We start from the raw sequence: 26512 nt of genomic DNA, 5'->3' as shown, positions 1-26512 counted from the left end.
GCCAGGTCCTATAATCGTGCGGGCCCCCCACACTCAGAATGGCCCTCTGCTTAATTAAATCCTCTACTGTCATCATCTCAAAATTCTTAAAAATTTTTGAGCCAGGGGCCTCATTTTTATTTTGCATGGGGCCGTGCAATTATGTAGCTAGTCCTGGCCATTCCAGAGGGTCTTTGTAATACATTATTGTCATTCCATAAAGAACATAACACAACACAAGACCCAGGTGGCCATACTGAAATATTGTCAAACCCATCTAACTGGAGACTTCAAGTGGCTGGAATTACCCTTCTCTAGAGACAAATTATGCTCACAATATTGACCCTGAAGCACTGTAAGATATAAATCCCTAACCTATAAGTTCTTTGAAAACAGAAGCAACATCTATCTTATTGTCATCATTTTCTCAGAACGAGCCTGTCCCTGGCATAGTGTAGGTCCTTTAAAATTATTTACTGAGGATAGTTTTGAATGAATGAATAAATGAATACTTAAACTCCACTTTGAATGTATTTATTCGGAAAGGAAAACAAATAGATATATTTTCAGTGATGGAAGGAAGAGAGGAGGGAAGCAAGACTTCTGAAATCCCTCCTGTGTCCAAGGCATTTTACGTCCAATTTCCTCCTGCAACAACCTTCCTAACTAGAAATGATCACCCTCATCTTATACACATGGAAATTGAGGATTACACAGCTCCTAAGCACTGGAGTCAAAACTGTTCTGATTCTTTACCCAACGTTTTTTTTCCCACGCACCTCCTACCCCTTTAAAATTAGTTTGAAAAAAAAATGAGTTGAAGTATTCATCTTCAATGAACCCAAAAATCCAATTGACCAAAACACACTCTCTTCCAACAAAGTTCTAACTAAAATAAACACCAATAAACCTAAAACATCAACCTATCACCTGGAACTTATTTGTCATAAACCAGAGAAGGAAAGCTGTCAGAATTGGCTTAGGGACAAAAACTGCTCCCTTCCTAATAAACTTTCTGGCACAGTGCCCTTTTGAGTATTTTGTTGCATGGGGACAGTAAACTTTAGATGTGTATAAAGTCCTCAATGTACATTTCTGGAATTGAGGAATAGTATCTGGGTCTTATTGTTGGAAAAGGTAGAACCAAGATTTGAACACAGGCAGCCTGGCTTTAGCAAATTAAAACCACAGATCATTTTGACTATATAATTTCCAAGGGGTAGTTGTGTAGAGTACACACATTTTGAGTAGAGCAAATACTGCCAAATTTATTTTATTTATAACATTGCATGTTTGGTTTCTATTTCCAGTGCAATGGTGAACTAGATAAACTTAAAGAAATATCTCATGGTAAAAACAACTAAAAATGTGGGGCCAGATATTGCTAACAAGAAATTGACAGAGACAGTGCTTCTAGAACTATCTCCCTGTCTCCTTGCTTGTAACAAATATTAAAAAGTATGTTGCTTTCAAGGAAAAAGAAAAGAAAGAAAGAGAGGGAAAGAAAGAAAGAAAAGCTGATATCCTCAGAACTTGTCCAAATAAAAATCAAACAGAAATTCAGAGAGATAAGGAAACTTTGGAGCTAGACTCTCTCTGGAGGGCATCTGCTTACCTTTGCTGGAGTTCTGGGTTTGCAGACTGAATTGACCACCACATTGGTTTTATGCCAGAAATGCAAATTTGATTCTACATTTAAAAATTCTGTTAATGCAATTTACCATATTAAGGATCAAAGGATAAAAACCTAAGATCTCAAGAGATACAGAAAGAACATTCAAGAAAATTCAGTATCCATGATAAAAATTATTAAAATTAAAGGAAACTTCTTAATCTATTTCCTTTTTACCACTTATCTTGCCCTCATTTTTACTGCTTGAGTTGTTTCTTTTTTCCGTTGCAATTCATTTCCTTGATGGTTTGAAATATTTACTCTTTATTCCTTTCATTTTCGTGATTAATTAGAAAATTTTAAATGCATAATCAATAGTAGATAACAATGAAGTTAATGACTTCACCCTTCCATGAAATGATGCAAAATCTTAGAAAACTTTGTCTCTGATATTTTAAAAAGCTTCTAAAATACAGAATTTATATTTAATAATTAAAATTTAAAACATGTCCTTGAAATCCAAGAATATGAGAACAACTGCTTTTTAGCATCATTTTCAAAAAATCAAGCTAGTGCAGGAAAACTTTCTCAAGGTCTCCTCCATGCATGCATGGCTCCTCAGCCAGCCAGACACGTGGAGAGCTATCTCAGACCTTCCATGGCTCTCCAGTTGCTAGGATTTTTCCATGAAATGCTGTTCATGTCCCAGTTACCCAAACTTGGACTGTAACCTCAGACTTGCAAAGCTCTGAGTTTTCCCCCATTTTTTCTAAACTAAACCCACCACTTTACATTGTAGAAACCAGGGGGTTTTGCCCTCTGCTCCTATCCCAAATTGAGCCTCCCACCTCTAGCAGCAAAACTGGTTTCTGCTGCCGTTCTCAGCTTAGGGTTGGCAGGGATGTTGGGAGTAGCTCCGGGCAAAAAGGTCACAGATTCCTGGGGCACCTGGGTGGCTCAGCTGGTTGAGTGGCGACTCTTGGTTTCTGCCCAGATCATGATCTCAGGGTCCTTGGATCGAGCCCCACATCAGGCTCTGTGCTCAGTTCAGCAGGGAGTCTGCTTGAGGAGTCAGCCCTCCCCCTGCTTATACGTGCTCTCTCTCTCTCTCAAATAAATAAATAAATCTTTAAAAAAAGAAAAGATCACAGATTCCTGCTATTCTTACCTTTTGCTCACGTGCATCAGAAGACATGAACAAAACATTTACTGTAGCGTTGTTCTTGAGAGCAACAAAACTACAAACAGCAGTAAAACGATTCACCAGCTGTGGTGTATTCATATTATGGAAAAGCATACAACTGTTAAGATAAATGAACTTTAGTTGTGAATCTCAACAGGGATGGAAGACACAAATCCTACTGAGCAAATACACAAGCTGCTTAAGTAGAGCAGATGCCATTTACAGGGAAATTTTTAAAATCTGTAAGCTAACCAATAGGTTTAGAATACACTCAGCTTCATACCTAGAACTGTTAAAGAAGTGTGTCTCTTTAGAGCTAGCCCCCAAATGGCAAACACAAATATGGGTTCTCCCTCAAGGTAAAAGTGTTACTTTGGTAAGCCACTTGTTGGTCTGGTTTGTCTTTAGACACAAAAATTACAAATTGAACCAGATCCATCAAGTCCACCTTGATCAGAACAAAACCACAAATCAATCCCAGATCTGCTTTCCTTCCCATCTTGTCAAAGATGTCTATTTGAGAAAAACAAGTTATGTCCCAAAATGGAATCAGGGTGTTTGGCGGGGGGGGGGGGGGGGGGGGGGGGAGCGTCAGACTGAAATGGAATGCAATATGTTTCTTATTGTACTGGGTAACTTTCTGATGTATTTGATGTTGATTCAAACCCCAAAATACTAGGGCTCAAAGGCAAGTAACAAGTGAGGAATGGAGGCAGCATGGGAACCGAGGTGCCATCAGATTTGCCCATTGTGCACCAGTAATAGCTGTTTAGAAACAGAAGGAACTTTTTGCTAGCTTAAGGCAAGCGTGACATTTTAAAATGTGCATTAAAATTGTCAAACACACAAGTGTTTTCTAGTCTCTTTTGGGGGCTTATTTCCTACATAATTGCTCTAGAGTCATAGAGTATGTTTAGTATGATATCAGTCTTTTGAGCTTTTGAAGACCTGCTTTGCCTTTAGTAACTCATAAGGTCCACCAAAAAGGAAAACAAATTAGGATTTTGGTTAGAATGACTTTGATATCCATTTGGAGAGAATTATCTTTATGATTTCGAGTCTTCCTATTCATCTATATCTTATATATCTTCTTTCATGTTTCTCAGAAAGTTTACTTTTACTTCATAGTAATAATAATGGTGATGGAAAATACTTGTTAGTGTTATTAGATGCTTGGCATCACATTAAGAATATTATATACCATGTAATCAATATTTATCCTTAATAATAATTTATTTCAAAATGTTGACTCTATCTTATTGGATGTTCCATCAGTATTTTATATTTTTTGTTATTTTTGCAAATGGCTGTTCCTCGCTGGTGTATAGAAATACAATTTTCTTTTGAATACTGATCTTCTGCAAATAATGACAGTTTTATTTCCCAAATGTATACCTTTAATGATTGTTTTTCTTGAATCAACTGCATTAGCAAGTTCAGAATTATCTGAAATGGAAGTGGTGATACCATTTGGCTTGTCTCTAAATTTAAAAGGAATGTGTTTCATGTTTCATCATTTAGTGTGATATTTCTTAATTTTGTTTGCTCTGCTCTTTATGAGGTTATATTTCCATCAATAATTTGTTAATAAAGTGTATTTTTTTATTTTTTTAATTTAAATTCAAGTTAGTTAACATGTAATGTAGTATTGGTTTCAGAGAAAATGTATTTTACATGGAACATTTAGTTTTATCAAATGTCTTTCCTGTGGTTTTTAAAATAGTTCATATAATTTATTTTGATTGGTTCATATGATGAATTATATTAATAGGTTTTCTAATGTTGAACCACCTTATATTCCTTGATTAGGCCCAACTAATTGTGATGTATTAACTTTTTAAAATTTATGTATTACTTTTACTGACTTAAAAAAAATCTATATTTATGAGTGAGATTAGCCTACAATTTTCCTTTCTCATACTTGTAATTCTGGTATTAAGGTTACACTAGCCTCAGAAAGTGAATTGGAGTTCTTACATTCTTTTTTTTTTTTTAAGATTTTTTTTTTATTTATTCATTTGAGAGAGAGAGAGAGACAGAGCACAAGCAGGGGGAGCGTCAGGCAGAGGGAGAGGGAGAAGCAGACTCCCTGCTGAATAGGGAGCCCAATCTGGGGCTCGATCCAAGGACCCCATCCCAGGAGCCAGAGATCATGACCTGAGCTGAAAGCAGATGCTTAACTACCTGAGCCACCCAGGTGCCCCAGAGTTTTTAAGTTCTTGAGAGTTTGTGAGCCTTAAATTCGTATTGAATGTTTGGCAGAATTTACTTTTAAAAACCATGTGAGCCTATTGTTTTCCTCGTGGGATAATTTTCGTCTGTGATTCAGTTTTCTTAATAGAGTACTAATTAAGTTGTTTACTTTTTAGGTTTTTAAAAAAATATATTGTAAACTATACTACAAAAGAACAAATAAAAACATACATGTACTATTTCTAGGTAAATAATACAGTATACATTCTTATAATGAACAATCCTTGCAGTGGCCTACAAGCAATAGCATGTCGGCAGATTTAACCACCAGCTCAAAAACAGTGTATCCACACACATATATACAAGTTTCTCATGCCTTTTACTTATAGAAAGGATGTGTAGCCCATAATTTAAAAGTAACAGTAAAATATACAGTAGCCTTTGTTGTGAATTCTACATGGGTAATTGGTTCTCACAGAATGCTGCCACTGATATTTGTCAAACTCTGTGTCTTTGGTCAATTGTTCACATATGAACATTGATATTTTCATTTACATCAAAGAGTAAGATGAAAATATAAAAAACATATGTCAGAACTTAGAAAACATAGAAGGCATATGTTGACTTCACTTGTTCATCGAAAATGCAAGTGACTTCTTGGTCGTTTGATTGGATAATGATTTTTGAATACTGGGGAAAAATTTCCTCAAATGCCTGTGCTATTTACAATGTAGCAGTTATAGACATGACACACTTTTAAATTTAATCTCTATTTTTTTTATCATTATCTCCACCACTGTAGGCAACAGTGAAACAATAAATGAAGCCCTGATTCATAAAGTTTGGTGATATCCATGGTGCAAATATTCCCACCATGGCTGGTTTCAAGCCATCAATATGAAGTCTCTGACCGTGGGAGCTGGGAAAAGATGTGCACCTAAGATATTTGCATCATACAGATTGGGTGGATATAATTAACCTCAAGACCTAGATAATGAAAAAAATGGGTCAGAATAATTAGGAAATGATTTTTAAATATCACCTTTGTTTTAAATACAATTTATTTAATTCTAAGTTTCTGTAATTTTATTTTTTTTAATTTTTTATTTATTTATTTGCCAGAGAGAGAGAGACAGCCAGCAAGAGAGGGAACACAAGCAGGGGGAGTGGGAGAAGAAGAAGCAGGCTCCCAGGGGGGCAGGGAGCGCATTGAGGGGCTTGATCCCAGGACCCTGGGATCAGGCCCTGAGCCGAAGGCAGACACTTAATGACTGAGCCACCCAGGCGCCCCTGTAATTTTATTTTTAAGAATGACTAGATTTAACAATTTCATGATAATTATTTCTTTTTCTTTTTTTGTTTCTTAGCTGTTACTCCTATTTGTGTAACTGTAAACAAGACATAGTTTAGTTTTGCAGGTTTTAGCATAATGATATCATGCAGGACACATTCTTTAATGAATATCTTTTTATTCAATGCCATGTTTTCTGAGCTTTATCTGTGATGAGGCAAATTGCTGTTATCTGTCTCTGCAGGGAATTTTTGGATCTTGATGGAAAACAGATTTAAAAAAAAAATTAAGTAGTTAGGTCTTTTAAATAGTGTATTTATAATACATATTCATTTCTTAACCCGTTAATCAGGTGCACAAATAATATAACTTCTATTATTTTTCTGTGACAAAACACAATGTCTAGCTGAAGTCCCCATGCCACATGCTTGAAGAAAACAGAAGCTTGGGGCGCCTGGGTGGCTCAGTCGTTAAGCATCTTCCTTCGGCTCAGGGCCTGATCCCAGGGTCCTGGGATCAAGCCCCTCATTGCACTCCCTGCCCCCCTGGGATCCTGCTTCTTCCTCTCCCACTCCTCCTGCCTGTGTTTCCTCTTTTGCTGGCTGTGTCTCTCTCTGTCAAATAAATAGATAAAATCTTAAAAAAAACAAAACAAAAAAAAAAAAAACCAGAAGCTTGTCATTCAAATATTTTAACTGAAGCAGAGGAAGCCTATTCCACTTAGGGTTCTTGACCTCCTTTTTTCTTCTTTTTTAGATGTCATCCAAGTTCCTAATGTGATGTTAACCTTAGGATAACCTCCTTGCTTGACTTCTGTTCTTTCTCTCTCATCTCTTTAGACATACCCTGTCCCATCTGCTTCTTGCCATTATCACCCTCTGCCTCTGACACTTGACCCCCTGTTTCGGCCACTATAGGCCACCAAATCTTCGCCATCCCCCTTTTGCTTGATCTCCTTTTCTCCTAATGCTTCTGAGACCTATGTTTTAAGCATCACACCCAAACCAGCTACATAGCAGGACTTTCCTTCCCAAATGCCTACGTCACTCTGTGTTATCTCTCGTGCTTTTATCCCATAGATCTCTATTAGAGTTCTTTTTTTTTTTAAGATTTTATTTATTTATTTGACAGAGAGACAGCCAGCGAGAGAGGGAACACAAGCAGGGGGAGTGGGAGAGGAAGAAGCAGGCGCCTAGCGGAGAAGCCTGATGTGGGGCTCGATCCCAGAACGCTGGGATCACGCCCTGAACCGAAGGCAGACACTTGAGGACTACGCCACCCAGGCACCCCTCTATTAGAGTTCTGGACCCATTGTTTTTTTCTTATTTGCCAGCAATCTCTATCAGTCCCTAACAGTGCTCCTAACAATTCTACATCTGCTGCTTAGAGAAAATAAAAATAGATTGTTTTTAAACAGTAAAACCATGTCCATATTACTTTGTATTGAATTACTTTAAAAGGTTATGTTTTTAAATATTTATTCATAAAATGTTTTAGTTATTCCTTCCTGTTATCTTTTTAATGAATCAAAACTCGTCATGTAAGCAAAATTATAACTTTTAAACTCCAGGACTAAATCCTAAGCATCCTTTTGAGAAAATATATGCATAGTGTTTAGATTTCAGAAGGGACAATTAATCAAACAGAGGGAGGCAAATTCTTTCAGATAAAAACTAGAGCTTACTCTGGGGGGTGCCTGGGTGGCTCAGTAGGTTAAGCGTCTGCCTTCGGCTCAGGTCATGATCTCAGGGTCCTGAGATGAGCCCTGCTTCAGCTTCTATGTGCAGTGGGGAGCTGCTTGTTCCTCTCCCTCTCCCTCTGCACTTCACCCTGATCATGCTCTCTCTCTCCCCCAAATAAATAAAATCTTAAAAAAAAAAAAAAACTAGAGCTCACTCTCATTTTCTCTCTAATCATAGTTCAAAAACGCAACTAACACTTTATATGAGATCTTATATAATTTTTATTTTATTTTATTTTATTTTATTTTATTAAAGATTTTATTTATTTATTCGACAGAGATAGAGACAGCCAGCGAGAGAGGGGACACAAGCAGGGGGAGTGGGAGAGGAAGAAGCAGGCTCATAGCAGAAGAGCCTGATGTGGGGCTCGATTCCATAACGCCGGGATCACGCCCTGAGCTGAAGGCAGACGCTTAACCGCTGTGCCACCCAGGCACCCCTTACAAGTAATTTTTAAATTGCATAGTTCAAATTATTAGTAAATTATATACTGTGCATTTAGTTTATTTCTATTTCCAATTTAATCTCTTTAGCTGATGTTCTATATTATATTATCAGTACAGTAGAGCAGAAGTATGGTAGATAGAATGGAACATTCAGGATATCAGAATTATGAATTTTTAAGAGGTGGTATTCACTGAAGTCGCTTACCTCTAGGAGAGCTTGCATCCAGTTTGAACCATGAGTACGTGCTTATTCGCTCCCTCATTCATTTATTGTAAAGGCAGAACTCAATATTTTTCAACGCTGGCAGCATATTAGCATCCTGTGGGCTATTTTATTTTTTTAAACTTCAATATGGCTTATCTCCAGTTTACAAAGGTAGGTCAAAATAGAACACTTTTGTACATTTAAATGAATGCAGAGGACATGGAGCAGGGAGAGCAGGAAATTAATCAGTTTATGGTCAAGACAAGCCAAGTACAGATTAGAATCAGAGCCAGCTTCACCCTGGCCGGCTGTACTCAGAAAACAGCAGCATGTACCTTGGTAACGATATCCCTTAAAATATCTGTGTCTTGGGTCACACATCTCCTCTGGAACGTTTGCTTTCTACTCCTAGGAAAGTCAGTGGACTTTCTCTCTGCCTTCATCCTTATTCTTTCTTCCTCATGGAATTCACTTCTTGGGCCCCTCCTCCACTTTGCTTCTTAAAATCCTACCTATCTTCCAGAACTCCATTAAACTGCCTTCTCCAAGAAGCCTATCCCTTTGTTATGTAAGCTGTCTTATTCATACTCTAGTTGAGATATTTGTCACGTTGTGTCTTGCATTCTCAAAGAAGGGAGAGAAAAATGCATTCAAAAGGGGCCTACCAGAAGCAGTGTTGGAATAAGAGTAGGAGTGGAGAGGAGTTTCAGGATATGTTTCCAATTGCACATGGCTCATGGAGATTCCAACATTCCCCTTTGGATGCGTGCACCATCTCACCACCTAGCGAGAGCCACTGTGTATTATGAGATATTGTGACTGGAGTGTGGTACAGATATTAAAGCTGCAAAGCCTGACAAAAAGTTGATTACTACTGAGGAGGTCACTACAAAAGATTTACAGAGGCCTACTATGTGCAAAACAAAAGCTAGTAGGATTTTTGAAGAACAGAACTCGTGGAGTATTCCACTTTAGATCTCCAGGGGTTCCGGCTCAAGGCCAGATAAGAACTTGGTCAGTATCGGGTAGAGGAGAATCGATTCCATTTTATGAAGGTCTGATTGGTGAGGTGGTGAGACCCTATAAATGAAATATTACCCACTACCTTGTACCATATTTTTTTATTAGCCAAAAGATCTAAAAAGAGAAAATAAAAAGCTGATAAATGGAAAAAAGGAAAAACTAAGTAGGAGGATGTTCCCCAAAAAGTCTTCTCTTGCTCAGTATCTGTACTTGCTACATTTTCAGACACCCAAAACCTATTCACTTGCTCTAATTTTACTTTGTGCAAATATGAGCAATCACTGCAAGAGTTCACCAGAGTTTTGTAGCCTCTGAAAACTCTGGGGTCAACAGTGGGACAGTGGAAATTTGGGGAGTAGAGAAAATGATGGTGGGGAAGAAAGTAGTAGATTGGATGTTGCACTGTTGAGCAGAGGTGATGGGGACAAAATAAGATCGAAGCCACAGGCAGGAAGTAGGGACCAGCACTCTGAGACAGTTCTCTCTTTTTGGTGCTACCCTTCTCTGGCAAGTGTAACCAGAATTTGTATCCAGAATTTCGGGGTGGCACACTGCTTACACTAGCCTAGGTTCAAGACTTTGTCATAGTCCCCCAGTAATTCCAAATTCCAAAGACATTGGAAGTTTTGTTATCTTAACAATATTCCTCTGAGCATAAGGTAAATCTCTTTGTCACCACTCACCTTTGTTCTTTCTCCAAAACCTTTTAGTCTTATATTCCTCTGGATTCATGACCTCAGCTCCACCCTTTACCCTCTTGGCCACTAAAATCCCCCAGTTGTACAGAACAATTTAGTTCTGGCCTCAAATTCAACCCATTCAACAAAACAAAATCCTGATTATTGGTCTAAAATGACATCTATAGTTCACTCATGCCAGGTGTGTCTGGGATGATCATGAGTTGGTTAGTATTTTCAGCTTCTTTAGAATCCCTATAAAAAGCATTATTTCCTATCACCATCAGGACATTTTTTAAAAACTTCATCACTATACCCATGGCCTATCTTTATAATCAGAAAATCATCATACAAGTTACTAATAAGTTAGATATTTTCTTATTTTTTCACATTTTATAATTTATTTGAAATGTATTAAATATATGATAATAATTTAGTCAAACCGATTTATTTAAAATCATATTTTTCTAAGAAACTTTGTAGATTTTCTCAACAGGAAACAGCAAGTTTTTAAAAATAGGTCTTGTATCATTGCTTGAAAAACTAAAACACAAAACTAAAAGATTTTCCCACCAGAAATAAAGGAAATATTTAAGACTGATGGGAAAGTATTAAAATTTTTAAAAGATCAAATTTACATTATGATTAACATGACATTTTAATAGACTGTGATGGGTTCACTAGTTAAACCTTATGTATTGTTATTTGTTTTTGAAATATCTTAAAATGCAGTATTGTATGTTACAATATGTATGAAAGCGATTTTTGTAATCATGTTGGCATTAATGCTAAATAGAATGCAGAATCCTTTTCTATCTACTAAGTACACATTTACTTGCCTGGCAAGATACTGAGTCTGTCGTGGTCTCTATCCTATTTAATCAGCCAAACAGCCCTATGATGTAGGTACAATCCCCATTTTACCAATGTGAAAACTGAGGCCTGCGGGGGTGAGTTAGTTACCCAAATCACAGGTTTGCACACATATTACAAATGAATCTTCCTCATTCCTTTTCACAGTTTAATATAATACACAGAAAATAGCATCGTGGTAGTAGTAAATCCAGAAAGAGAAAACAGCTTTTTCTGAAAATTTACCTCGGAGAGCAGCATAATTGCTTCATCAAATCTACTTCTGTTTAATCTGAACACAACTGATCCCATGAACTTTCAAACGTGTGTGTTATATCCCATAGACATTTTTATTTTAAAAAGTTGAAAATTATGACTTCGGGAGTGACATTTTACATCATTTATATATCTTCCCATGGATCATTTACACAAACATTTATTATAGCAACCTCACCAGGTAGGAGTGATAGTCTGATAAAACTGTAGCTCAGAGAATTTAAATTGTCGAAATCCATATAATTAGTCTTTGAAAAGGCTGGGATTTGTGCCTAGTTTGTCTAAATTCAAAGCCAGTTAGCTGGATAGTTTCTAGATCATCTGCTAGAAATTAATTGTGACAGGCTAGTTTATTTACATTTTCTAAATTTTCTTACACAAGTCTTGCCCAAACTGTTCGTTGAGGAGGAACTCAAACAGCAGCAGAATTTAGGGGTATTTTGGGGTGCCTGGGTGGCTCAGTTGGTTAAGTGTCTGACTCTTGGTTTTGGCTCAGGTCGTGATCTCGGGGTCCTGAGATCGAGCCTCTGTAGGGCTCTGTGCTGGGCGCAGTCTGCTTGTCCCTCTCCCTAACCCTCTGATCCTCCCCCGCTCACTTGCTCTCTCTCTCTCTAAATAAATAAATAAATAAATAAATAAAGTCTTAAAAAAAAGAGTTTAGGGCATTTTAAGTGATATTGTTTGAGTGTGTGAACTCTCCACTTTTATTTACATGAACAATAAAAGTTGGAAGGAAGGCAGAAGGAGCAGGACTGCATTCCCTAGTGATTATGGGCTGGCTCAGTGATGAAGAAACGCTTTCCCCATGGGTGCTGGGATAAGGATGAGCAGAGATCTGTGCTAGTAGGAACACAAGTAGTAAGATGTGCTCCTTACTCACTTTGGAAATAAAGCTGATTTATCTTTTGAGATTGTATCCATAGTTGGATGTATTCAGATATATGAAGTTATTCCCAGAAGGTTCCCCTGATCCTGTCCATCCGAGGCATGCCTCTTGTTCTTTCTATTTGGTCAAGGGCGCTCTGACAGATGGTCCCTATTGAGTATTACAAATCATTTTTTTTCTTTCTCGAGCACTATTTCATTGTTACAGTTAACAATTTTATCTCATTCTATCTTTACCATCATTTTAGTTGGATCACTCAGAACTTACGACATATATTGATTCATGCACAGTGTATCCTACATTTATATTCAAACAAATAAATACAAGTAATTCCTATGGTAAAATTTTTAGTATCTATGTTTCAGTATATTTTTTCAGTGTACAATATTCTTTTCTTTAAAAACATATTTCTATAATCCTCCTAAACTAAAGATTTAGTCGATATAAAGGCTTATAAATAGTAAAGGGAAGAAACTTAACTTCCAATGAGTTAAGAATTGCTCTGAAACCCATAGCCAGCCAAAAATGTCCTCCTATACTTTACCACAATATTTATGAGTTTACTAAATGCTTATGAGTTAAAGAAATTACTTATGATATTTATATTAAATTATAAAAAGCAGGATTATATTGGGCATGACTATAACTTATGAGATACACACAAAAGAAGAAAAGCTTAATGATTTTCTTGATGCTTTCTCAGTAGATTAAGGAATGATAGAGTGCAATTGTACCTAAAAGTCATGTCATAACCTACATAAGAGCACTGGTCCTCTAACTGTATTTCTACAAAGAATTCAATATTTTGTTAGGATTATTAAAATATATTACTAGGAAAAAGACAAAAGAATAGAAAGTATGATTATATTTTTATTTTTAAAATAAGTCGCAGATACCTAGTATGGTCCTACATCCTAATGCTTGTATACTATTTGTTGGTAGACAATATTAATATCCTGCAAGATGCCTCTTATTAGATTCTGAGGGTGTCTACTCTATTTGAAATCAACTAGAATTGAGCTCCCTGAGAATTCAGGCGTTTTAGGCAACAAATCAAATGGTGAAAAAAATAAATTAAATTAGGGGAAAAAAAATCATTTCAAGACCACTGCTGATGAATACAAAAATCACAAAACGTTTTAGGAGCAAAAGTAAAATATATTGAAAATTAAGACAAAAAAAATCAATTGGGACGCCTGGGTGGCTCAGTCGGTTAAGCGTCTGCCTTCAGCTCAGGTCATGGTCCCAGGGCCCTGGGATCAAGTCCCACATGGGGCTCCTTCCTCAGCAAGGAGCCTGCTTCTCCCTCTGCCCGCAGCTCCCCCTCCTTGTGCTGTCTCTCTCTGTCTCTCTGACAAACAAATAAATAGAATCTAAAAAAACAAAAAAAAGAAAGAAAAGAAATCAATTATATTTAACTTCATAATTTTTCACAATAATTCCTACAAACATGGATAATTATAAATGCTAAGTACAATTTAGTTTTTCACAACTTTTTAATAATATTGTCTCAAGATTTTTTAAATAAGTACCTTTTTTTTTTTTTCAGAAGCAAAAACCAGTTCATACAAGCGTTAAATTTTCCTGATCAGTAAACATCCTTAAGTAAAACCTGATGCAGGGTGGCAGTCTAGTTTGACCAAAAACCTTGGAGATTTCAATCTACTTGCTGGAAATCTGCCTGGCCCCTTGAGAGAAAAGGAACCCATGTTTGCAGATTGCACAGTTGGCATCACTAACCACAAAAGCTACAAATTCCTTGGTTGACCTGGTTCAACTGGTATGGCTACGCCAGCATCTTTATGTTTTTCAAATATCTAAATGGCATTTTGTAGCCATTTTGAAATCTTTGATGTTTCTTTCATATATTTAATTTCTCTGAAGAAATTATGAAAACATGAAGGTAAATAAAAATCATCCAAGGGATCTCTTCAGGTAGGATTTAATTCATAAGCCTTCAAGAAGAAATGGTGAAAATCTTCAAGGATCTGGTGTTGAAACTTTGTTTCCAGAACCTCTTTGAAACCCAATATAGGGGCATCCTTTAGCAAGACAACTGGTAGAGTGATGTTGGAAGTCTTGACTAATTTTGATTTGTATCAGGACTCTTTTGTGGTGGTAAAGAGGTATTCTGCACAAAGACCCACTCAATAATATCAGCTCATCACTCTGAACATGGGGTTCTTTCAGAAGGGTCCTGTGTTCCCATATCACCCTTCCATCTTGGGCTAGGCTTCTTTAAAATATGCTGAGCACGTCTGCTGATTAAAGAAAACCCAGAGACTGGTAAGACATAGAAATCTCTTCAAATAAGAAGTTCAACAAGAATAAGATGATAGTTTTAATGTTAATAATGTAGAACTAATAGAGCACCCATGACTTATTTTAAATAAACTCACCTCCATCATGAAAGTCATCCTGTTATAGGAGTCTTGATAGATTGGATATCGCACCATTCCCCACAGTCCTGGCTGAATGCTGTAGATCGATAAAGTGCTGTGTGACTAATTGCTTAAAGTGCTTTTATTTTAAAGCATGGATTTACAATTTATAAGTGAACTGTAATAGGAACAACTTGCATTATGACAAAAAGAAGCAATTTATTCCGCTACAACTTTTAAAAACTCTAAGTAGATGAGACACTCTCCACACATCCCTTCAAATAGCCTCTCCTCACAGCCAGCCTAAGACAGATAGAAGGATGTACAGAGGAGAGGGAAAAAAATAGCATGGAAGGCATTTTTAAACAACACGAGCCCTTCTCATCCCAGGTTAAAGGATAGCTGGATATGTGAAACTAAATTCTATTTTGGCTAATTTTTGAACCTTAATCAAGATAGCTACCAACCGAGCCCTTTGAGAGTTGTGACTTAAAGCTAAATAAGATGGAAGAAACATTTGTTGGGGTTTAGTTTTCCCCAATTCAACCGGTCTATAAATTTATCAAACAATATTTACAGTCTATTATTAGGAACATCTAAAGACTCCTAGAATTTTGGATTTTGCATACCACCAGTATTTGCCAAATCTGCTTTCTGTAGCAGGTACCTACTTGCTAAAAATTATGTATTCAGCTTGATGAAGATTTTAAGTAGTTTTTGTCTCCATGGGAAAAATGAAGAACAAAATCAAAGGGGACATACTCTCCTGACTCTTTCTACTGTAGATGGAAACTCATACCAAAAAAAAAAAAAAAAAAAGTTTTCTCTCCACTGAAGAATTTGATCATAAACACTAAAAATTAGGAAACTTGTGACATTTGCAGTCTCTAGATTAGAAACAATTCCTTGCTCTTGTTGTAGATCAATATGCAAGGAAAACAGTGCAATTTGAAATCCCTAATGTCTACGCTGGGTGGTTGGTTGTGGTGTTGCAGGGGGGATAGTCAGAAATCATTGACACAAAAACGGTAACAGGGTTTTCACTAATTTACAGCTGATTTTTTAAGCATGGATACTCACCCCAGTTACATATTTATGCTGAATTTTAAATTGAACAGTTTACTCCTGAAGTCACAAATCTCTATTGTTTCTCCTCCATGGTATTAAAAAGATAGCATTTTCTTCCTTCTTGTAGCCTTTTGCTTTGAAATCCCTCTGAGTGTAGGATTTGCGTGACCTTGGTATCTGAGTCCTTCTTAGCCTATAACCTACTGTAGGTTTTACTACACAGAGTGGCAGTTAAAAGAGTTTTATTTCTTAGAAAATGCTTCTCACAGTTCTTACTATCAAACTACTCATTCTTCTCTGAAGAACTGAATTTTGAATCCTAGTAACTTGTCAGAGCAGGAAGATGAAAAATGTCACGTTTACTCTACACTTCTCACCTTGAAACTTTGCAGTAGTATCTCTCCAAGCAACAAGGAATGGTTTCAGTCTTTCAAATCCAATGGAAACTTGCCTCTTTGGGTCAGGGAGTTAGCACTGTGGACCAAACTCTTCGGTTTAGTTGTGACGTACAGGGCTCGGGGGTTGAAGGTCCATCCCTGTACCTTAGATGATATGTGACCTTAAAGCATGGATTTGTGACCTTGGGCAATAAAATTGTTGGGAGGATTAAATGATAAAAATATGTGAAGCACTTAGCATAGTATAAGTAAGTATTCTCTAAATGTTATCTACTGTCGTTGCTGTTGCTGTTAATATTATTATTAATAACAAAATTTGTCATTCTTATGCATTAATTTATATTCTTTCTTACTCAGATCACTCATTACTCATTATTGATTTAATAAACCACTATATAACAATATATTCGTGTTAGAATACATATAGACTAATTTTAACAAGAATTTTAAATTGAAATTGCTGTATTATTACCACTTGATGATTTTGTTCCTCATCCACTCTTGTTACTGGTTGAGTTCTTTATCCTTAGTGTTATGCCCATTGTAAAAGTTTCTCTCAAAAAAAAAATTTTTTTTTAAAGATTTTATTTATTTGACAGAGGTAGAGACAGCCAGCGAGAGAAGGAACACAAGCAGGGGGGAGTGGGAGAGGAAGAAACAGGCTTCCAGCGAAGGAGCCTGATGTGGGGCTCGATCCCGTAATGCTGGGATCACGCCCTGAGCCGAAGGCAGACGCTTAACGACTGAGCCACCCAGGCACCCCATCAAAAATTTTAAGAACCAGTGAATTACTTATATTCCTCTTTTAGTTCAGTCTATTCTTCTCACTCTGTTCCACTCCATCTAGTCCTAAGTAACAGAATATATATATATATATATAATTTTTTTTTTTTTTTTTTTGAGAGGAAGGGAGAGAGAAAGAGTGCAGGAGTCGGGGCAGGGAGGGGCAGAGGGAGAGAGAATCTTAGGCAGACTTCTTGCTGAGTGCCGAGTCCCACTTGGGGCTCAATCTCACAACCCTGAAATCATGACCCTGAGATCGTGACCTGAGCAGAAATCAAGAGTAAGGCACTTAACTGACTGCGCCACTCAGATGCTCCTTAACTGTTAGTATATTTTTTATCAAAGTTCAAACAGAAAGAGCATGTCATTATATTTGAGTATTTCCTGAAATATCAAAGTATTTTTGACTCAAAAATTAATTTCTGCTAATTTTGTTTACTTTCTTTTTCACATAAGACTCTTTTATCTGTACACTTTGCTTTATATCTTTATTCTTGATAGATTCTCTGCAAACTTTCTAGAAATGTTGGCACGTTTTCCACGTTTATTTGTTTTTCTTCATGGTTTATATAGAAGATGAGGGATTCTTGGATTATAAATTCCATTAGTATGTTTTGGCAGATTATGTCTTATCTTAAAAATTACTATTCTCTTATAGTCATTTGTTAAATTCATAGCAACTAAGGGGTGTGTGGTAAAGACACTGATCATTAGAGCATTTGTTTAAAACAATTTGTTTTTAAAAATTCAAGAAAGGGGCATCTGGGTGGCTCAGTCAGTTAAGCATCTGACTCTTGATTCTGCTCAGGTCATGATCTCAGGGTCATGAGATTGAGCCCTGCCTCGGGCTGGCGCTAGGCTTGGAGCCTGCTTAAGATTCTCTCTCTCTCTCCCTGACCCTCTGTCCCATCCTTCCCCAAAAAATTCAAGAAAAGCACGCATAATTTTTATGTTTGATGTAACAGATGTTTAAACACGTCTCATCTATTACATTTCTGTGTGACCAGATTAAATTGCAACCTCACAACGTTGTACTACCGCAGAGGATGCCTTGTTGTACTCTATAAATCCACAGCCTGAAAAGAAAGTATTTTGTATCTTTGGAGAAATGTGTGACAAAATCCATTGTAAAACATGTGACTGAATTGTTTCAGACTCCTGACCTTATCAAGTTTTCTCCCACAGGCTTATTTTGTTTTTGTTTACTTGTTTGCTTGTGTTGTAGGTGAACCGGATCTTCATAAGAACTCAGAAGAGCTAGTAAACACTGAAGAGAAACATGCGGATACACATTCATAGGTTTGAAGTACCTTAAAGGCTTCTGTCAGTTTAAACATGAGAGGTAATTCTATTTTTTAGACAAGAAACCTAATTTCTGAAATGAATGGTTTGTAGACTATCATTAGAGACAAAGTTATCTCATTTCAATGTCCTCCCGGAATCTTTTTAAGAAAAAATCTCTCCTCTTTTCTGACGCAAAATCTTAAATATTTACTTTTTCAAAGAGCTTAATTTGCTCATCAATAAAAAATATACTTAGTGAGACATTTTAGTCCTTTAAAAATAATAATCTGTAGGGTGTGGAGAGGTTTAATCCTGATCTCTCTTTCTCCTTCATGTAGGAAATATGAGTGTTTATACTGGGTGGTAATAACAAAGCAAGTACATGTTACAAAACAAACATCAGTGTTTGCTAAAATCTATAGACATTTGTTTGCATCAGTGGTTCTCTTTTTAAAAATTCACCTTCTAGGGCCTATCTTCGATCTACCAGATTATTAACTCTGGGAATGAGGACTTGGAATTCTGAATTTTTAATAATCCTGTCTGTGGTATTTCTGTACACTATAGTTGAGAACATTTCTCTTGGGCGTACGGGGGAAGAGCGAGCTGCTAGAAGGGAAGGATGTGTATTTATAGTGGAGAGGTCTTAGTGTCTCCTTAAAAAGTAAGACATAAAGCTCACATGTTATAATGAGTCCTGCTTTTGGGATGATGGTGGGGGCAAGAGAAAATGCGGAGGGGGACCATATACCAAGTCTTTGAGGTGTTATTGGTAGCTCCTCACATACTGCTTTAGACACAAAAGAGTTAAACTGTGATTAGCTTTTAAGATGATACATCTCTCAGTATTCTTGAGTTGGTTTTAAGACTGTCTTTTACTGATAATAGTAGTTTCATTAATAGCAACTATCAAGTGCCAGGCGCTGTGGTGGGCATCTTACATACATTAATCTCACGTAGTCCTCTCAACGATTTCAGAGTTGGTGATTGTGGCTCCTATTTTACATATGAAATTAAGCCAACAGAGTGGCTGTTTGGCAATTAAAACCCATGTATGTCTATGTTTAACAATTTTAATATATTGTCCCATATTAGCTATAGCAATTTCTCTTCATACCCTCCATCCACACTATAAATTTATTTCCTTTGGAGCTCATGGCTGTTTCAAAAGAGTGCTTAGGTTCTGTTGATATATAGTGGACCCTCAAAGTATATTTTAGGGAAAACTAAATTCAGTGGAGTATTTATAGATGTTTAAGTACAAAATGGTTTTGGTTTTTTGTTTTGTTTTGTGTTGGTTTTGTTTTGGTTTTTTAGTCAAATAAATACCATTAGAACACAGAGTTAATCAAAATTAAGCAAGAATCTCTTCTGCATGTCGTCAATCCAGTGCACACTATGTAGCTTCAAAAGAAAAAAGTCTACAATCAGCATTTCTTATGCATTTGTAATATGGAACTGGAATACTTCTGAATATTTTCCAAAAATTATGTGCAGGGAACACAGCTCACCAGTACATTTGTAAAAATGACTGTCCGATCTATGAAGATGTCTAAGGCAAAAAATATATATATCTATAAAATTCTGGCATCTCATCAGTAAAAAGTTTCAATGGGATTCAACTGGCAGTTAATGAAGTCTCTTTTTTCTTTTTTTCAACTAAAAACACCCCGAAGCTGGAAGGATTTGAGACCCACTCAAACAGTGGTGATCAAACTCAAGCAGGTTGTTAGACAACTTTTTTTCCATCAGCACTAACCAAATCCTTTAGCTTTCTTCTCAATTTGAGAAAGCTCCGCCTTCAGTGCACAGTCTTCCAGAAATCATGGCCTTTAGTAGGTGAAATATATACGCCTTCAAGAAACAGGCAGGTCTCTTAAATAAGAGACGTAGAAAACCAACAGGATTCTCAGGCCCAGTGTCCAGGAGACAAGAGCAGTGGTCAGCCATGGAAACAGAGAGGACGCAGTGCACCTGACCTGAAGGCAGCAGCCAGCCAGTCTTTGCCTCCAACATATTTTCACCATGTACAAATTAGGGACCAGTGTTTCCAGGTGTTTCCGTTGGCTAAGAGATTTTTTCTTTTTATGTAAAATCTTTCCATTTTTAATGTTGGCTCAAAGTTTTTTGAAACACTGTGTAGACCAAACAAAATATATGTGAAGGTCAGATTTTGCCTACAGAAGGCTCCCAGATATTAACCGCACCTCCTTTGTGACCTCTAGCTAATTCTTTCCCTGGCCTCCGTCGTGGAAAGTATAGATTTTATGGCAGCCTGGCCATTTTTCCGAGAGCCATTGCCTGCTTCATTCTCAGTGTGTGGGCCTCAGTATGGGATATTTTCTCAGGAAACACTGAAGTCTAATTCAACATGCACCGTGATGAAACCTCGTCAGTCCATGGGCAGCACTATACTTAGGGCAAGAAATCAACCTTTGAAATCTACTTTTCACATTGTTGTATAACTTCACTATTATTTCCAAGAGATTTCTGTTCACAGAACTATTTTGTTTTGCTTACCTTTTCAAAATGTTTTTGTCAATTAGAGTGAATGAGATCGGAATTGAATGTGCAATGCCATGCTGCTTTATTATTTAAAAAGATGCTGGAATATAATTTATTATATTGTCTTCCATGAAGGATATGCCGGAGATTCTGGTGCTTCAAAAGCAAACCGATATCAGACCTGAGTACTCACTGGGAGGGAAGTGCTCCCCATGCCTACCAATGTGTGCTCTTTAGTGTTGAGTGTACCGTCCAAGAAGAGGTCAAAGCCCAATGGATTGTGGGCTGGATTTAGTCTGTGCATTTGCTTGGTTGACTTCCACACACTGATTTATAATATCTTTTTTAATATCTTCAAAAGGACTTCTGCTCTTGAGTTCACTACAGTCCTTGTGACTCCATTGGTTTTACACTCACACAGGCCCATTTACCTCATTTATTCTGCCTTCTGGGCTTGTATAGCTCCTTGGGTTTGTGGCCTCTGATTCAAACAATCCAAATTTTTTACTGGAATTAAAATACACAAACATACACACACATGCATATACACACAAAGAGAAGAAATAAGAAGAGGGATTCTAAGAAGGTAGAAAACCAATATCTATTATATACTGATAAATCCCTTATTTCTGACAAGGTATATAAAGTCCCATCTGAAATTATCACACTGCAGTTGATGCATGTATATGACTAAAACTTGATCTTCATTTTCATTTGGATTTTATTTCAGGATAATGAGAACAGGACTAAAACATCCTAAATCCTCAACTTTCTACAACATTATGTTCTCCTTTTTCAACACACACCTGGATCAGGCCATTTTAATGGACTCCTAGAAGGAACTTATAATAAGAAGAACATAAATTCTGAGCTAGTAACTCTGGCCAAACAAATACATTCAAAATTGCCATCAGAGTTTTTGGCCGGTGCTCCTGCCATTGTCTTTCCTCCAAAAACCAGTCTCGGAGGAAATGTTTTGATTGTTTTGATGCAGCTTTTTCAAGAAAGTCTGAGAAATTTTTAAGACAAAAGTTGGGTAGTTTAAAATTTTCATCACTCTGAACCTAGTTATAGCACAGGTGACCTTGCGACACACGTGTAAGAGATGAGGCATTTTAAAAATTTACTTTCTTGTATTGTTTTCTGCAGAGTTTTGTAGTTTCCAGTATGTCAAGGCTTTAAGTAAAAGGAAAGCAAAGCAAAAATGTGGAAAACAATTTTTTTGCAGCTCTGAAGAACGGGCTATTTAGCTTGTCCTTATTTTAAATACACGGTAGCAACATGAGAGGTGGGGCTGTTCAGAAGCTGTGGTTGAAGTCCTGAGACAACAGCAGAGCCTTAGCCTGGCTCTGTGACCTGATGACCACTTCATTGTAACTCTCAAGCTGGGAAACCACCACGAAACCCGTCCCTGAAACCAGTGGACCAACTTGCATCCATCCCTGTGGTTTCAAAGCACGTCACCCCACAGGGGCGTCATCGCAATGCAAGTCACACGTTACTTACGCTCCAGGATAACAAGAACCTTCAGCCATGGCTGGAGACAGACGTTAGAACTGAGAATGGAATTTGCCTTCTGGGGTGTTGATCCCATTAGGACAGAACAAAATATATTACAGGCCCAGGGATAAGTGACAAGAAGTGTGTGTGTGTATTGAAAAATATCTATGAAAATGGAAACCCACACTTTTCTGTACAGATAATCTTATTTGGCGTGACTTTATGATTTTACTACACAGAAACAGACTGCAACTCTTGGAGACCCAGCTTGCTTGTCATGTTATACCCGAGCATGTGCAGAGCCTGTCCTTTGCTCCAAACTGAAGAACAACTTTTGTTTGTTATTAGCTGACAAGAAAGGTCAAGCACAATTAGGGGTTGTAACTTTTCACTGTGCAAACACTTCAATGATTCTGAGACGAATCTATCTTTGTGAAAGGTAGAAACTGGATGGAAAAAATCAAAAGTAGCCATCAATTAAAGAATAAAGTGAAGGAGGGTCCATCCATCCTATCGGTTTTCTGTTGCACCTGCTTTTTTCTTGGGTTCCACAATGCTAAGCAATATTTTAGAAATTGATATAATCAGAAGCTTTTAAGTCTGAGTGGTGGGATTTTACAACCCACAACTTAGATCTCCTTTAATGTGTAAGCCATATTCTATATGCATATTAGGTATGCATTGTTCTAATTTAAGATATATTTGTGCATAGACTGTGTATAAAATGCTTTTAAATGTTCTGTGAATAAGGTCCGTAGTTTTTGGTTCACCTGAATCTTGTGTAGAATTCAGCTGAATAATTGATTTGTATTATAGACATTATAATACAATTGATATTTTAAATGTAAGCAGTACAAATCGATCTATGATGATGTGGTGGGGGGAGATTTATAGATATGTACATCATGGTGACTTTTTGTCTTTTAACAATGGACTTTTTATTTCTATTTATGAAGAAATCATAACTACTGCTTTCAATGTCTTTTTAAAAGTAGCTATTTACCAGCTAGAAAATATTCTGCATTTTAAATAGTATCTGACTATCTGGGAAGTGTAATTACTTTTGTTCTTATTTGAGCCAGTTGTCTGTTGGTAAAGCTAGAGAATCTCTCCAGGGAGAAGTAAATTGAAACATTGTTTCTCAAGGGTCATAGGAAACTTACCCGCTTTGTTCCTATTGATACTTTAGGACTATAGACTTTGCTACTAAAAAAAAAAAAATAGAGAAATATAATGAATTCATCAGTTTCTGTATATGGCCTTTCACCTAATTTTCCAGGTTATTTAACTTATAAAGCACCGTGACTGAATTTCCGGAGGGAGTGGAGAAAACACGCTCCACTTCTTCAGAAGAATTGTCACGCTGTTGATGAGCTTTTCTTCTTCCTCATCTCCCTTCCTCTCTCCATTCCCTCCTTCCCCTCACCTTTCCACTCTCCTTTCATCTCCCTTATTCTTTCCTTCTCTCTAAGACAGCTAATAATTAGTGCCCACTGGCGGGAGTCAGCGCGGAGGTCCCCAGTGCCCGTCCCTTCTGCAAACACCAGCGTTGCCTGAGCCCGCCCTGAAGCGAGGGTGGGGGAGCCGGGCTGCTGCATCTCCCATGTCCTGCTTTGCGTTTTTATCCTCAGCTACACAACATATATCTAACAATCTCATATGCCGTTTTATTTAACCAGTAGCTCTTTTATTTAATTTTTAACATGACAAGCTACAATTCTTGTGTTTTTACTCTGCTGTAATTCTCTGTATTTCCTATTACATATGATTGTTAAATAAATCATACTTGAGGGAAAATATTGTGAAACATTTGGTGTCTGATATAATTCAGTTTGATGGGGCATTGAAAAGTTGGGGAAATCAGGGAAAATCAGACAGATATCAGTTTCGATAGGAGTTCTGTCAGAAAATGGTTTTTGCTCTATTAAAGAAATATTCATTAAACATTTATTATTGCGCCCATTATTTGCAAACTCCTGGCTAAAAGCATGTTGCAGAGAGGAATGTGGAAACCTGAATCTTATCTCTATAAATTTCATCTCTTATAGTGGAGATAATTCATACACATAAATAACCAAAATGCCGCATATAAAAGTAACCAGGTGCAAGTAAAATGCACCTCTGGGTATTAAGGGAGGTAAAAACTGCTTCCATGTCCCAAGCTTCTAAGAAAACTTCTTAGAGTAGATGCACATGAGTTGACACTTCCTTTGCAAATAATAATGAAGCTCATACTCGTTGCCTGTTTTCTCTATACAGCCTCTGTGAAAACACTTAACACATATTATCTCTAATCCTCAATAAGCCAGCAAAGTGGGTATCGACATGAGCAAGGAAACCAAGTCTCAGAGAAAGAGCGTTAAGGCCGGGTCTCAGGTGGTGGACTCCAGACTGGATTTGCTTCTAGATCTCTCTGGCACCAAAGACCCCCTTCCTTTCTACTGCATCTGCGTAGGGTGGAGCAGAAACACTGTGGAAGGGCAAGCTTGGTGAAGAAAAACAAGCTGAATAAGGTAACAGCTGAGAATAATAGAGGAGCAAAGAGCATCCAATCAAGGTGAAGACCTAGGGAGTTTCAACTAACTAAATTAAGAGTAACTGGCATGATATGTGGGACTTCTCAGACTCTGGCTCCACGGCGCCAATGCACTCCATTAAAATATAAACACGTACCTACTCATCAGATACATGACATTTGACTGAACTTTGTACTTCAAGTGTCGTTCCGTGATAACTTTCCACGTAATAGCAAAAAAACTTTCAAAGGCCATATTTTAATTCTGAAATACAATTTAGATATAAAACACATACTTCCTTTGGAAGCTATATTAAGCTTTCCTCTCTTTGCTTTTCTAAATATTACAAAGCCTACCCACCCTCTAGCACAAGCCTTAAACAACACAGACAACATATATTTTAGAGTCAAAAAACAAACACCTACTAATGTCCCACATTACCTACATGTCATTTCTTTGGATGGAATCCCAAATATTTAAGACACAAATCTTTATGGACCACCATGTATATTTAAAGTTCTATTTGGGGCCATTTGTCCTTTAATAACAATAAATATCTAGGTTACTTAAGATTTGTGATGTTTAGAGAGATTCCTTTGCATCTCAAGCTGATACATGTTTTATCTCTGATGATTAAAGATACCATTATTTAGTGTTTCTTATAGTTTATTATAGTCTCACTATGGCCTTAACTGTATTTTCTGACCTTGTCTCTTTTACTCCCTATGAGTACTCTCTGAGGAATTGTTATTCCCATCTATGGATGAGGAGTCGTGGCAGAGGGTGAAATAATGTGTAAGGCCACACGGCTGATCAGTGGAGGAGCCGGGATTTGACGTCTAAGAGAATGTGAGTCCCCAAACCATGACGCTAGGCTGCCTCCGGTCTCTGTGGAAGTCTGTCATGTCTTCTCTACCCACCATATCCATTACCTTCCTTTTCTCCCCTTCATGCCATATGCAGACACTTGTCTTTGAAAACTGCCACTCGAGTGGGCAGAATGGCCAGTGACCACCTGCAGGGCCGGTGCACTTTGGGGAACCATTGAATCACATTTTATAGCAGAGAAGTTGCCTTTGATTTCTGTGGACGTAAGAATTATTTTCCATGCTTAATATGTGACCTTAAAGTTGTGTTTTTTCAAATACGCTACCGGGGGTTCAGTCTAGACCTTTGCTACTTCGAGTGTGGCCGCCCGCCTGAGAATGGCTTGGAAGTGAACACTCTCAGGCTCCATCCAGACCTTCTAAACTGGAATCGGCATTTAAGAAGATAACTGGGTGATTCTGGTGCCTATCACTAAATATCAGGGAGCTAGATCTCAACACCTACTAAGCACTCAAACATGAGGGCGTTTCTCCACCCTAGACAAGAGGCTCCAGAGTCCATGCTTTCAACAGGGCACTGCTCTCAAAACGACTCCAGACCAAACCCGGAGAGACTGCCGAGCGGGGCAGACCCTGTGAGTTCTTCAGTTGTTGAGAGCCTTTCTTCAGCCTGGTGTTTGGGTCAACTGTGTATTAAATCCTCTCACATCCAGAAGAGCTAGACCCACTTCTTTCTCTTCAAAGAGCATTGCCTTGTTGCGATCTTGTCTTCCTTGTGCTCTATCTTTGGCTTCTCTGCTTTCAGCTCTACTTTCACTTTTTCTTTTCCGTACACCGTTCCTAAATTAAATTCCATCAGTGCATTCTTGAGACTTTCTGCAGCTT

The 26512-nt window shown here is 37.4% G+C and overlaps 1 protein-coding gene across 7 annotated transcripts in view; it reads left to right on the top strand.

Moving 5' to 3' along the window:
- PDE1A (phosphodiesterase 1A) overlaps positions 1-24234 on the top strand; it is a 324675-nt gene extending 300441 nt beyond the window's left edge. For all 7 annotated transcript variants that reach the window (XM_087861882.1, XM_087861881.1, XM_045806257.2 and 4 more), the window contains 2 exons: positions 18221-18337; positions 21515-24234. In XM_087861882.1, coding sequence (XP_087718008.1) covers positions 18221-18294 — 74 coding nt within the window. In that variant the 3' untranslated portion in view covers positions 18295-18337; positions 21515-24234. The remainder of the gene's footprint in view (positions 1-18220; positions 18338-21514) is intronic.
- The last annotated feature ends 2278 nt before the right edge of the window (positions 24235-26512 follow it).

This window comes from Ursus americanus, chromosome 1 (assembly GCF_024610735.1).
Source record: "Ursus americanus isolate L20-20 chromosome 1, mUrsAme1.1.p, whole genome shotgun sequence".
Classification (NCBI taxonomy): Eukaryota; Metazoa; Chordata; class Mammalia; order Carnivora; family Ursidae; genus Ursus; species Ursus americanus.
This window is presented reverse-complemented; position numbering and strand designations above follow the sequence as displayed.